Source organism: Terrapene carolina, unplaced genomic scaffold, assembly GCF_002925995.2.
Source record: "Terrapene carolina triunguis isolate 2854851 unplaced genomic scaffold, T_m_triunguis-2.0 Scaffold833, whole genome shotgun sequence".
In the NCBI taxonomy this organism is placed as follows: Eukaryota; Metazoa; Chordata; order Testudines; family Emydidae; genus Terrapene; species Terrapene triunguis.
Window position 1 is genome coordinate 3,758,208 of NW_020665184.1, and position 14,712 is coordinate 3,772,919.

The window sequence follows — 14,712 nt, forward strand, 5'->3', positions numbered from 1 at the left end:
GTATAACCCGACCCCAGGCTTCTCCCGCTGGGCCTGGCCAGAGCCCCACGTCCACCGCGGACCCTTCACCCTCCTGCCCGCCCCGGAGCAGATCTGCGCTCGGGTCTCCCGCCATGAACCCCGCTCGCTCCGGCTCGGAGACACCGGAGCTGGCTTCACTTCGAATTGATGCGTGTGATCGATCCCCTCGGGCCGATAGGAAACGCCCCGCCCCGGAACAGCCCTTTAAAAACTCCTCGAATTCGGGTCTCCCTGTTGCCCCCTGCGGAGCCCGGGCCCCGGGGGCTGCAGAGGCGGGTGGGCGAGGCTCGCCGGGGACCCAGGCGCTGGCCTCTGAAGCTCGCTGGCTCTGGGGGTGGGGGCGAGGCGGAGGCGGACGGGGCCCGGGGAAGCCCTGGCAGCCTGAGCCGGGCGCTGGGCATGGACTTGTTGTGCCTGGGAGCAGCAGCGCTACTGTCTCCCCCGGATCCTGGCCTCAGACAATAGGAGCCCCCCGCCCCCCGTTAGCAGCTGGAGCGGCCGGGGAAGTCTCTGGCTCTGACCTCGCAGCCTGCGCTGGCCCAGCCGCCAAGCCTGGTAGGTGTCGAGATTTTTGTCTGTTCTCCTGCCCGCGCCGCTGCGCACGGGGATGGGTGCACGGGCCGGGGGGGCACCCATGGGGCGGGGGTCTCAGCTCAGAGGTACCAACTTATCCATGGTGTATGGAGACCCTGGGACCCAGCTCCCCTCCTGGCCGGGCTCATCCGCCCCCCAATTTCCCTGGCACTGATTGGGGATTGAAAATCCCCAAAGGCTGCAACACCCGCCCCGCCCCAGCGGTGAGGGGCGCTAGCCAGCTGCGTGCTCTGCCCGTCCATCCCAGGCAGGTTCTGGGCTCTCCGCGGAGCCGGGGGGAGAAATCTCTGCTGGGGGGCGGGGGTGTAAATCCCCACGCGCGGGCGGAGCAGCCCCGAACTCCCGGCTCCACGGAAGCCAAGAACAGAAACTCCCCTGGACGTGGGGGGAGCCAGGCTCTCACCCCCCGCTATTAGCGCTCGGGGGACCCCGCGCCCGGAGAGCGGGGACAAAGCCGGGCTCGCATGCGGGACCCGGACCCGCCGCGCAGCCAGAGCCCCCGCCAGCGGGCAGCGACCCGCCCCCGTCTGCGGGCAAGTCCCAAAGAAACGAACGGAGCCGAGCCGGGAGCGAACCGGGGGTTCGGCCGCTGGAACCGGGCGGGCTCGCTAGCGAGGGGAGCCCGGCGCTCGCCCCGGAATTCCTGCGGCGCAAAGCGAACCCCGCGGGCCCGGGAAGCTCGGCACGAAGGACACCAAAGCGCCGGGAATTGGGGCAACGAGCCCGAGACACGAGCGAAATTTCGTGGGTTCCGATTCCGCGGCCCCGGCCCGGCCCCGTTGTCCGGCGAGCGGCGGCTGCGGGGCCGAAGGGAAGGACGCGCTGCAGGTGATTGCGGCTCGCCGGAGCGGGGCCGGGGGCCAGGGGGCGGCCGGGGGGCTGCGGGGAATTTGCCCGGCCGGGGCCGGCCGGGGCGAGCGGGCTCCGGGGCGCAGGGGCGGAGAATTCGTTGTGGTTCCATCCAAGCGGCTCCGCGGGGCTCGCTCGACCCAGCGGCGCCGGGCGGGTCGCGAACCAGACCCGCGGGCATCGAGCCGACCCCAGCGAGCCCCGGCGGGGGAAGGAGGCGCCCGCGGGGCGCTGCCCGCCCGGGATCGGGGCGGGTAAAAACCCACCTCGGCCCGGGGATTAAAGCAACAGGCGCAAACGGGGGGTGGGTTTCTCCCCTTCCCAGGGCTGGGGGCAGAGAACCCCACATCCGAGCCCGTTATCCGCCCCACGTCCGACCCCGTTATCCGCCCCATTCCCCACCCCACATTTAGCCCATCTTATTCCCCCATTATCCGCCCCATAACGAACCCATCCTGCCCCATAACTTGCCCCTGTAACCTACCCCACCAGCCACCCCGTCTTTCCCCCCGCCCCCCAATCTGCCCCATCCCGGCTCCATAACCCACCCCGGCTACTCCGCTATCTCCGGGGCCGATCCATAGCTCGCGGGGGGCGGGGGTGAGCCGGGGTAACCTCTGGGGGCTCTTCCCCCACACGGCTCGAGGATCCCGGAGGTCGATAATGGTGGCGGGGGAGGTTCTTTATTGCCCAGAATAACGTAAAGATTCGCGGGTTAATTTGTGCGGTGGGAGAAGGGGCGGACGGACCGGGGGACATGGTGAGCTGTGGGGGACAGACGGGGAACAGGAGGCGCTGTGGGGATGGACAGATGGGGGCCATGGGGGGGAGTGGGACGGGTTGCAAAGGCCGGGGAAGGCTGGGGCGGCCCAGGACTCCGGGGCTGGGCTCCGCGGTCTCCTTTCCTGGGGGTGTCTCCCCCTCCAGCTCAGCTCCCATCCCGGGAGGTTCCGCTGAGAAACCCCCTCCCCTCCAGCCCAGAGGATCTTCCTTCCCTGTGCCCCGGTTACCTGACCCCTCCCCAGGCCCAGGCAACCCCCGCCGGTACTAACCCATCCTCTCCCCCACCAGGTTCCCCCCAGCCCGGCTGGAGCATGAAGACAGAGGAGGCACCATCCTGCTTGCAGCAGGCCCCGGTGCTGGGCTTCGGTGAGTGTCCGTCTGTCCTGGGGCAGCCGAGAGACAGACCCTCCGCCCCGTAGGGAGTGGGCTGGCTGGGTCACACCCCATCACTGCTGTCTGTCCGGCGTCCCCCCTCTCAACCCAGAGCTGTAGCATAGAGCCGGGGCTTGTCTACACGGTGCTGCTGCTGGCTTCGGTGTTTGTTGTCACTGCTCCAGGCCTGGGGGTGCGGCAGCCCCCCTCGTTCCAGCGCCGCTGCTTGTCTACACACTCCATGGCTTTGAGTTCACACAGCCGGTTAGTTCGGTGTGAGTCCGGGTGTGGGGCCTGAGCGTTTTCCACACGAATTGGGATGCTGATAAATGGGAGCGGGCTCGGAGAAGGGACAGGATTAGAAAACCGGCCAGGGGCAGATCTGTGATGCCAGTAGCATGCGGCTGACTAACCTAAGCGATGTCTGAGCTCCAAGCAGCCCCAGGCCGGGGATTTAGTATCCCCCCCCCCCAATACAGCTCGCTATGTAATGTGGAGTGTTTAACAAATGTCCATGGCTTGTGTTGGTGGATTTGGTGGTTTGTGGAAATAATGCAATTCATATTGGTTACGGTGTGGGGGAGGGGCAAGGGGAGCCCCAAAATATTCCTGCTGTGGGCCCCAAAGGAGCTAATGCTGCCTCTGGATAGACTCCTCTATGCAGCTTAGCAAAGAGAAGGTTAAGGGGTGACTTGATCCGAGTGCACAAGTATCTACTGGAGGGCAGAGATTGGCTAATAGAAGGCGCTTCACTCTGGTTGTAACCAGAACTAATGGCTGGAAGTTGGGGCTAGACAAATTCAGATGAAACCAAGTGCATACTTTTAACAGTGAGGGTAATTAACCATTGGAGCAACTTGCCAAGGGTTGTGGGGGTCTTTCCCTCACTGGCCATCTTTAAATTGAGATGGGATTTTTCTAAAAGATCTACTCTAGGTCAAGCCCAGTGATTGGACCTTAAGCAGGAAATAATACAGGAAACTCCTGTGGTCTGTTACACAGAAGGTGAGACCAGATGACCACGTCCCTTCTGGCCTTAGAATCTATGAATTAATTTGGTAAGGAATCAACAAACTTACATTGCAATGGGACTCTTGAAAGCAGTTTGCCCTTTAAATTAATGCTGCACATTTTTCTGATTGGAACTCATTAGCCATCTCACCAGTGCCCCCCTCGGAACAGGAACAAAATTTCTAAAATCTCATGTTTTTAAACTCAAACTGCTGCATTTTTCTAACCTTGAATTTTAAAGCCTTGCAGTCCGTAGGATCCAAAATGTCAGAGGCTTGTTTACTTCCAGTTTCAAGTCCAGCCCCTTCTGAGGAGGTTGTGACTCTACCAGGGATTAGATATTCTACAGACAAGCAGCATTCCCACTTACATCCTTCGCATCGTTTATCCTCCATCCAGCGATTGGATTGTTCTCTCTACGTTTTCTTAAGTTATTGCTGGGTGCTTGGCCTTGTGCCTAACAAAACTCCAGGTGTGAATTACCGACCGTGCCCTCAGCCCTCCTGCTCACACAGCCAGTGTCAGTGAATCACAATACAGGCTGGCCATGGGCAGGGCTATGTGGCATTCCACATGGCGTAATCCTTGGCAACAGCCTCACTTGGTCATTTAATAATATAACGTAAAGTGTGTTTTGAACAAGGAGTGGGAACCTCGCAGCATCTGAAGTTTTGTGACTCTTTAGTTCTCAGAGCTAGCTCAAGTTCACATACCTTTGTTCTCCATTTAAATATCTGTTCCTACTCCCTCCCCCCAAAAGCTAAGTATTAAAGAATCCCCCCAAACCCCCTAACGGGGAAGCTTATGCTTTTTGTAAGGTGTTGCAGTCACCGCAAAACCCAACCACAGAAAGTGACACACCAGTGGTTCTCAAACTTCTGTACTGGTGACCCCTTTCACATAGCAAGCCTCTGAGTGCGACCCCCCCTTATAAATTAAAAACACTTTTTTTTATATATTTAACAACATTATAAATGCTGGATGCAAAGTGGGGTTTGGGGAGGAGGCTGACAGCTCGTGACCCCACATATAATAACCTTGTGACCCCCTGAGGGGTCCCGACCCCCAGTTTGAGAACCCCTGTTACACACTGTACAGCCAATGGGATGAAAACAGAGCTGGTTTGAAATCTTCCATTGAAACCATTATTGGACAGAAAACTGGGTTTTTGACTAAATGAAAATGTATGTGGACAGCGTCTCCTTTCCACAGAAAACTTTTGCTTTTTGTCAAAACAAGCAAAACAAACAAACACCAACCACCACCAACTGTTTTTGGAGTTTTGATGAAAAGTCAAATATTTCCATGGGAACAAAAAAATCCATTTTTTTCAACCAGTTCCAGACAAAGACCATGGGCCACATTTTCCGAGAAACCCAGCCTGGGCACTTCTGGAGCTGGGCACTCTAGAAAATCTGATCTTTATTTAGGTGCCTTGGTGGGAAATGAGCTCTCTTGAAAATCTGTCCCCCGGTGTGGGTGCTGAGCCCTTGGGAATCTAACCCTGGCAGCTTCCCCCCCCGAAAACTTTTCTTTCTCCCCCCTAAGTGGGACATGAACCCTTGGGTACATCTTCACTTTAGACTTCTCTAAACCTGAGTTAATTCTGCTCCTAGCCTAGCCTGAGTGAGAGCAGCCACACAGCAATCTGACAGTGGACCTGTGTGATTAGCAGGTGAGGAGCTGACAGGCCAGCCAATTTGAGTTAAAGTCGTGCCACACTTGAGTTAAGGGGGTTTTGTGTGTGGACAGGACTCAAGGTAGGGACAACTCTTGAGCTAATTCTGCAGTGAAGACAAGCCCCTACTGTCCTCTGTGTTTGAGTCAAGCTTTCAAATCCACAGTGTCTGTCAGTTCCAAGTTAGGCAAAACAAGATCCCCCAGCCCTAGTGACAGGTGAGTGTGGCTAACAGCCTGGCACATGCCCCTCCACAAAACAAGAGGGAATCTCCCCTGACACCCCATCCTGACTCCTGCTGCGCAAGCACCAAGACTAGCACCACAGCCTCACCCTTTCTGCTTTAAATGGACCTTCCTTGTTCGTGTGGGTTTAGACCTGAGCCTGACCTGCTCCTGCAGAGTCTTGTCTAGGCTATCTCCATTCCCTTCGGTGTCTCTTGGACTAGTTAGGGATAAGCAGCATTGGGCCCTGATTCAACAAAGCATGTACTTAATTTTAGGCACCTGCTTAAATCCATCCCTATTCAGCAATGTAGTTATGCACATGCTTAACTCTTTGGCACATGCTTAGGTCTCATGGAAGTCAGATGGAACTTAAGCATATGCCTACATTAAGCATGCGCTTTAGAGCTCTGCTGAATTGAGGCCTTAATGCTTCTCGGTGTGCATAGTGCAGTTTCACTGCGCTCTTGCAATTGGTCTGGTACTGAAGTGCTGCCGCTCCATCCTACATGACTGGCAGTAGCAGATCCAGCAGCTCAGAGGTAAGAACAGAGAGCTTTGTGGCTGCATTTCATTTGTTTTTCTTCTAAAGGGGTCTCAGGTCCTCTCTTCTGAGCTGGTCGAGTGTTTTGAATAAGAAAAAGGTGTCTTCAAGTTAGACAAACACAAAGCAAACAATTTTAAAGATTTTTTTTTTAAACTTATTTTATCATTCAAAAAATAACTCCCCTCCCCAAAACCATAGCCCCCCCCCCCCCCAACATTCTTTCCAGCTGCTCGGGCTCAGCCATTGCAACCTGGAGTGAATGTGTCCCGGCTGAATTTACTTACTTGTGATGACCGTGCTGGCAGGGGAGTGTTAGCAACAATGACTTGGAGGGGGAGGGACCATTATTAATTAATTGGATTACAGCAGCAGCCCCCACTGTGTTCTAGACCCCTTCCATACAGCATGGGCCCCGGCTCTGAGAGTTTATACTGTCTCGTCCCAGTCATGCCACGCCAGGGTGCCAGTGCTTAATCTGTGCCAGGGCTGAGCCCGGCACCTCTAGGCTTGGCAGTTCATAGTCCTACCTCTGGGCTTGCCGTGTCAGTTATGAATGTAAAAAAACTGTTTGAGCCCCAGCACCTCTTTCATTACAAATTAAGCACGGCAGGGGTCTGCTCGCATAGTGCTTCGTGCAGCATCAGAGACAGTGAGTTCAGGCAACAAAGGTCATGGGACAAACCATGCGATCATACTTCATTGCCATGCTCTAGAGCCATTATTAAGTGGCTAAGTTCTTACAGGCTTTACGGTAGAACTGGATGACCTTTATAGAGAATCATTTTCAGGATGGGTATTACGGTAGTGCTGAAAGGTCCCAGCTGACATTGGGACTCCATGTGCTGGGGGCGGCACAGGCAGGTAAGTGCTGCTTTGTCTCTCCTGGATTAGCTGAAGCAGCACAACCCCGCTACTGGATGCCGTTCGAACAATGTAAATGTGCGTACACAGGTGTAGCCGGGTATAGGTCCATGGTTGCTGGCAGAGCAGCACTCGGGCAGCCCTGCTCAGGAATGGATCCTACGGGCAGCTTGTTTGCAGGAGCAGAGGCAGCAGTTCAGCTGGGGGGGCTGGCTCAGGTCCTAGTGAGTCTGAACGCAAAATCTAGCAGGGGCTAGAAAGTGGGGTGAGTAGCCACCCTCACTCATGATGCTCGGTCTCCCAAGGTGCCAACAGGTGCCAAGCCCTGATGAACCCAACTAGGTTGGATATTAGGAAACACTATTTCACTAGGAGGGTGGTGAAGCACTGCAATGGGTTCCCTAGGGAGGTGGTGGAATCTCCTTCCTTGGAGGTTTTTAAGGCCCGGCTTGACAAAGCCCTGGCTGGGATGATTTAGTTGGGAATTGGTCCTGCTTTGAGCAGGGGGTTGGACTAGATACCTCCTGAGGTCCCTTCCAACCCTGATATTCTATGAATGTCACTGACGGCGAATGATTTCTCCTGCTTTTATGCACCAATGATAAGGGTGCCCTTAAAGGCTAGTGATGGGCTAGTAGCTTAGCCCTAAAGAGGATCCTAGCAGCTGCCTTTTCTGAGCTTGCTCAGAACTGGGCTGGGCTGAGCTCAAGCAAGTGCCTTGCACCATCTTGCTGTTGTATGTGGGGTTGGTACAAAATCAGTACTTGGTCCTGCTAGTGAAGGCAGGGGACTGGACTGGACTCGATGACCTTCAAGGTCCCTTCCAGTTCTAGGAGATAGGATATCTCCATTAAAGACTAGCTCTTGCTACAGCTAGACATAAAGAAGGCAGGCACTTTGCAAATTGCCCCTCCGCAGATTCCGAATGGCTACACTTTGCTCCACTATTCCAGTCCTGCGCTTCCCACACACAGCTGTTCCACTGCCCCTGAATCCTGACCTACAGTCCCCTGTTATTCCAGCCTTGGGCTCCTCCCCCAACTCTTCAGATGCCCCTCAATCCTGACCCACAGCTCTCCTGCTATTCCAGCCCTGGACTCTCCAACCATGCACAGAGCTCTGTAGGGTTATGCTGCTGAAATGCAATGAATGCTTATCTGTAATCACTTCTAGGGTCCCCTCATGGGGAGTCTGGTGAAAGGAAAGGGGGGAAGGATGAAGGAAAAAGCAGAGGCAGTGGGAGGGGCAAGAAATTGGGGTAAGAAGAGCTGGAGGCAGAAGAGAGAGAAACGTAAGAGAAAACATCAAGATTAAAGCGGGGGAGAGAACAGAGACAAAACCCAAGCAGAGCAAGCCTGAGTGAGTAACACTTCAGGAGAAACCTGAGGCAGGAGATACTGCTTCCCAGAACCCTGATTCATGCCCCCAGCAGCAGCAGAAGCATTGGGACAGTGTTTAAAGTGTATGTGGGAGGAATTCTCCAGGGGGCACAGACCTGGCAAAAATAAATACATACAAATAAATCAAGCCAGGTCACTTAGTGGAAAATTGTTGCAAATTAACTAAAGGTGTTAAACTGAAATGGATTAGCAAAAAAAAAATGAGGAGTCCTTGTGGCACCTTAGAGACTAACAAATTTATTTGGGCATAAGCTTTCGTGGGTTACAGCCCACTTCTTCGGATGTATGAAGTAAAAAATACAATTAAACCCTGTGTGGATGCTGGTATTCAGAGTTAAAGTGATCTTCACTCACTTCACTTCGCTAAACCAAATTAAGGCCAGTTTCATTCTGAATAACAGCATCCACACAGGGATTCAATGTGGTTTAACTAAGCCACTTCAAATTCACACCATGAGTTAATTTAGATTAATTTTCCTGGATGTCTGTGTAGACAAGCCCTCGTCAAAGCTACTGCTCCTAGGTTATGGTTAGACTTCCCACGCACCGAACTGCTGGACTCCAACATCCTGGCAGTAAAAGAGCTCCGGAGGCCAGGGAGAGGAACAGGGCTGCGTTTCTGTGAGCTGACGCTTTTCCCAAACCATCCCAGCACTGATATTCCTCCATCAAATTCAGCGGCTTCCCCTGCTCTCACTTCCCTCTCCCAGGCCAGAAGAATATCTGCCCATCTTCTTCCCTATTGGCAAGTGGGTGGCTTGGTGAGTGCCTGGTGGGGAGGCAGCTCCTGTTGGCAGAGGGTGTTGCTGTCGAAGTAAAGAATCCTGCTTAAGCAGCGAGATGCAGCAGGAAATGATTGTCTAACGGCAGCGTCTGGGACAGAGCCAAGGCAGAGCCAGGCCACGCAGGGTTAGGGCTCTCCTGGCACCTGCGTTTGAATCACAACTACGGTTTGTTTCTATTGCAGTAACGCCTAAGGGCCCCATTGTACAAACAAATAACATAGACCAGGCTGGGCCCCAGAGACTTCCCAGTCTAAGATATGATGTAAAATCTGTAAAGCACAGAGCCTGATTCTCCATTACCCTGCATCGGGTACTGTGATTTACCCCAGTGCAAGGACGTGAGTGTAGACTGCTACCAGACTGGGAGAGTAACTTTTTCCACTCACTTTACACTGCAGAAAGTGAATGCATGAGGTGTGAGGGGCCAAGGAATCAGGCCTCTGGATTCTAGCCTGGCTCATACATCATCAGAATTGTTAGTCAGTCAGTTGCTCGGGCAGGCTCTGTCCTCTGTGACACCCGTTGCAGATAACTGAATTGTGACACTCTGCTGAGTGCGAGGTGCCTGCACAGGTGTTGCTGAGGGGCTGATTTGGCCCACAGAACCTTTATTATTGGAGGGTGCGTGACCAGGGCTGCCTACTGTCCCCACTTGCCTCTCAGATCCCCTAGGTAGTGAGTTTTGCAAGGCTGGAAAATCAACTCTTCCCTTCTATCTTTGCAGACTGCCTAGAAATCACACAGCCTATTTCCCCCAATGCTGTACACAGGGCCGCCAAGAGCGGGTTCGGGCCCTGGTGAAAAAAATTTTTTGGGCCCCCCGGCAAGGGCAGACCGGCTAAACAGGGCCAACGAGGGGGGGGGAGCCGGGCCCCAGGCCCCCTTCCGGACTGCTGGGCTTTTGTACCGGCTTCCCCACCCTCTCGTCGGGCCTGGCTGTGCCCATAGCGCCCCTTTCCAAGGCAGGGCTGCTTCGTGTCCCCAGATGAGGGGCACAGAGCATCTCTGAGGAGGGAATCTTATGGCCTTTCTTTGTTGGACACTCCCGTTCTCTCAAGACTGCGACACCCCTAGTGCTCACATGGGGTAAAACTGACCAGGGCCCAGCGGGAGGCCACGCAGGCCCCAACAGAAGTCCTAGCTCCCACCCCTTGCCCTTGGAGAGGGCCCACCATCAGGCCTGTCTCAGCCCGGCAGGCCCCAGCACCAGGCCCTAGCCCCACCCCTCCCGCTGGGCAGGGCCCAGCTTGCGGCCTAGGCCCCACTTAAGCCCTTACAAAAGGGGTAAATGTCACCTATGTGACTAGCTGGCACCTCTCGCACCCCCGCAGCGGGCTCTGGGTGAGCTTTGGGCAGGCTCCTGGGGCAGAGGAAGATAAAAGAACAAGGGGCTGGTGAAGGGAGAGGACAAATTAAGGGTTTAAGAAACCTGAGCAGCTCACCATGATGGGTGGGGAGACAGTGCACTCGGCTAAGGTACCTAGTACCTGCCTGGCTCGGCCTAGCGCCCAGATCCAATGCGCCAGATAGCGTATTTATTACCCACGTGCACTCCTCTACCTTGGAGTTATCGCGGGGAAGCCTTTGAAGGGTAGCCATAGATTTATGTGATGATAACGTCCAGGGAAAAAATCCCAAGTCTCTGGCGCTCTCGCTATTTTAACTGGTTTAGCACCGCGTCCCCCTGATGGGGATGGATCTGGCATGCACCCAGGAGGCACAGACCCAAATCTGACCTCCTTCCAAACTCTTATTGTAGATTGTCAAAAGTACTCAGCATCCAACAGCTCCTCTTGAGAGCAGCAGGGCGCGTCCACACACGCATCCCTGAGAACAACAGAGTGCATGTCCTGCACCATTGAGAACTGTGAAGAACAGAGATACACACACACACACTTTGGAAAACCTTGCTGATGGTGCAAGTGACACTTGGGGCATGTTTTCAGCCCCCAATGTGCTGATATTATGTGAATACCGAGTCCCCGAGTGTAGGTGCTGGGTACTCTTGAAGATCTAGTTATTAGAGTCCAGAGGGGATGGTCTCCTGCATTCTATATTTCCCTTTAGTGATGGATTTGGGGGGGAGGGGAGAGGATTTTTTAAAACGTACTACCTGAAAATTAGAAACCAATCCTGAAGATGCCATATATTTTTGTAGGACAAACATTTTTATTTATTTATAAGATTGTAAAAATATGTGGCCAATACAATGTTTCTCTCTCTCTCTGTGGGTGCAGATATAGCAATTAACGCTAGTAACACATGGCTTTAAAAACAGATTTAGCACAAACATGAGGCCTAGGCCTTGTGCCCTTGAAGCCGGATTTAAGCAGCACCCAGGCCTTGTGCCGGGTCTCCTCCCCTGGGGTGAATTCCACCTTAGCAGCACACATCCCCATTTGAAAACCAGTCCTCCCTAGTGTAGCTCATTTGCCTTTTTCTCTGTTGCCAGGGTCGGACTCCAAAATGCGGGAGGTTTGTGCCGGCTGCGACACGCCCATCTCTGACCGGTTCCTCCTGCGAGTCAATGAGCGTTCCTGGCACGAAGGCTGCGTGAAGTGTGCCGCCTGCCTGCAGCCGCTGTCGGGCACCTGCTACTGTCGCAACCGGCAGCTATACTGCAAGCACGACTACGAGAAGTAAGTGCCTCTGGCTTTGAGTTTTGGTTCCCCCCACCTCACAAGCTCTGGCTATTGTGATTGAGGCTACCATTAAGGGGGAAGCCAAGCAGAGAGAACAGGTGTGAGATGGATTCCTGGAGATGGACTGTGAAGAAGAGATGACTGTAATCATATGCAGCAGGGGATACGAAGCATAGGGTCAGGTTATGTATATTGCAGTCGTATCTAGAGGCCCGTTGTTCTGGGTGCTGCACAGATTCAAACAACCGAACCCCTGTTTTACCAAGTAATTGGAGATAATAAAATCGAACGTATCATTACAGCAGGTTCAGTGCATAAGCTGCAGTATGGAGCACTGCATCACTTTCTGCTTGCCCTTCAAACCACTGCAAAGCACTTTCCAATGCACTGACGGTATCGGACTGTGAAGGGATGTCGACTTCTTCACCATGACTTTCGCTCTGTCATTTATTTATTTTCCTCAAGGGAAGAATGGTTGGTGTAACTTATTGTTTGTAAGATTGGGGTGCATAAAATCGAGGTTCTGTTGTAGTGAGAGACCGTCCCTTCCCTAAATAGAGTCGAGCTTGTCAAAATTTTTTCAGTGGGACGGTTTTCCATTGGAAAATGCAAATTCAACAAAATCGAAACACTCCACGGCAACATACAGTATCGACTTTGTCAAAATGTTTATAGAAAAACTATCAGAGCACTTCCTTTTGATGTTATTGTTTCTAAAATAGAACGGCTGAAATGAAGCACTTTGATAAGGTCATTTGGATCTTTCCAAAACGTTTCCAAAATGGAAATTTTTCGCAGTGAATTTTGAAATCTTGATGTTTTGTTCCAATTTAGGATGAAAGGCCATTTTAAAATGTCAGAATTTCCTGAGGAATGGAACTTCTGAGTTTCGACCAGCTCTAAGATAGACAAGGTAGGAGGGGAACAGAGGCAGGTCGTGATTTGACCAGGATCATGGAGCTGGGACTAGATCCCAGGAGTCCCAACTCCCTACCAACTGGACTGAGATGCCTGGGCTTACACTGGTGCAACGCCCTTCAATCAGTGGGCGTGCACCAGTGTAACTGGAGGCAGAACTTTGCCAGTGCAACTCTGCTGTAGGCCCGTTGCTGAGTTGCAAATGCACAGAGAGAGAGAGAGAGATGTGGCTGCGTACTAGAGCAGCTGGCTCTCCATGGCGCTCTGCCTGGTTCCAGATTGGAACAGAAGCATTTTGCATAGAAGTGATAGCATGAGGTTCCAGAGCAACAGAGACCCAGGCCCTGCCTACCTGAGCAGAGACAGCTACTAACAAAGACCTGGAACACTCTGCACCTAAGGGGAAAGTTAGGCCTTCCGAAGAGCCAGGAGGGACAGGGATGAGTGCAGCTGTGCCATCCTGCTGGAGCTGAAGTGTATGGCGTTCCCTTGGTTTAAAAAGGAGGGAGCTGCCACGGGGGAGAGCATGTTCTGGTTCGGAGTTTACTCCCCCACTTGGTGGTGCAAAATGGCACAGTTCTATTGACATTCCAGGCAGGCTGCTAGATCTGTCTGTTTGCACAGGCTCCTTGTGAGCGCAGTGGAGCTTGGAGAGGGCACTGAGCTGTGTTTGTGCTCTGCTTGGCTGGTGGTAGTTGGTTTGTCTCTCCCCTATGGGGGCGAGGGGGTAGAGCCAGCTGGACTGTTACTCATAGACTCTATTTTGAGTGGCTGGCGAGGACTCCAGGAGCACAGAATGGGGCTTCTCTGCTAGGCTGGTTATGGTTTTTAAAATGTGGTGGATTAAAGTAAGTACCAGAGTAGGAACCAATTCGGGCAGGGGCTGTATTGTGTGTAGCTGGAAGCAGAGATGGTGTTTCTGCCAAACAAAAGCGCATTTGTTGTTGTCACAAATGTGGAGTTAAAATGTTACAGGTTCCCTCAAGGAAACACAGGTAGCTGGTGAAACAGCCTTCCCGTCTGTCTGCGGGTTACTGCTCATGCTGTGTGTTGCAGTCCCAAATAGCCACTTCTGCATGTTACATCCCCAAACAAATCTGGGGTGAGAGAGACTGTGTGTTTTTTAAATTGAATTTGTACATTTGTAATGGAGACAGAAGCCCAAACACGGCAATAAGGGATTTGCACTTTGGCCCACCTGCGAACTCCCATATTTTTTGCAGCTCCTTCTCCAAGAGCTCCTGCTCCCACCATCCAGCCCAGAGACACTAGGGGTAGAACCTGAGCTCCATTTAATAGAGCCATTGAAATATTTTACTCTCCTAATATTAAATAAACCTGGAAACCGAAAAGAGGAAAATGGAGACAAAAAAAGTGAATACATTTGGCAATTGGCACCAAGAGGAATCCAGCTATTAGTTGGCTCAGAAATGTCTGTAGGGGAGTATTTACCTCCGATCCACCTTTGTCAGCAAGACCCAAACTCTAGGGTTGTTGGCAGCCTCTAGAGCAGTGGTTCTTAACCTTTACTGCAGCCTGCACCCCTTTGGTTCTCAAAATATGTTCTCGCACCCCTGATCAAAATTCAAAATATGTTCTCGCACCCCTTATCAAAAATCAAAATATGTTCTCGCACCCCTTATCAAAAATCGTTGAAGTAGGTCAGTTCTTTAAACCTAGATATATATTTTGTTTGTATATTACAGTAATCGTTAAAAAATGTATAATGTTAATAAATACATAGGTTTGATGAAACAAAGTAGTTGTACTTACGTGCCTGTGCTTAATTTGTGTTTTCGATGATTTACCTTCTAAAAAAATCTGGCATGTTTCGCACCCCCAGAAAGGGCATCTCGCCCCCCCAGGGTGTGCGTACACCCCAGGTTAAGAACCTCTGCTCTAGAGATACGATTGTCCTGTATTTGTACAGTGCCTAGCACAGTGATGTCTTGGTCCGTGGCTGGAGCTCCTAGGCACTACCGTAATACACCTAATAAATAATGTACAGCCCCTAGCACAGTGGGGTC

General features: G+C 52.7%; 1 protein-coding gene across 1 annotated transcript in view; it reads left to right on the forward strand.

Moving 5' to 3' along the window:
- The first annotated feature begins 2,558 nt into the window (after positions 1–2,558).
- The window catches only part of LOC112115473 (LIM homeobox transcription factor 1-alpha-like), a 57,292-nt gene continuing 45,138 nt past the window's right edge, over positions 2,559–14,712 (forward strand). Inside the window, exons 1-2 of the mRNA XM_024212550.2 lie at positions 2,559–2,613; positions 11,578–11,764. Coding sequence (XP_024068318.1) covers positions 2,559–2,613; positions 11,578–11,764 — 242 coding nt within the window. The remainder of the gene's footprint in view (positions 2,614–11,577; positions 11,765–14,712) is intronic.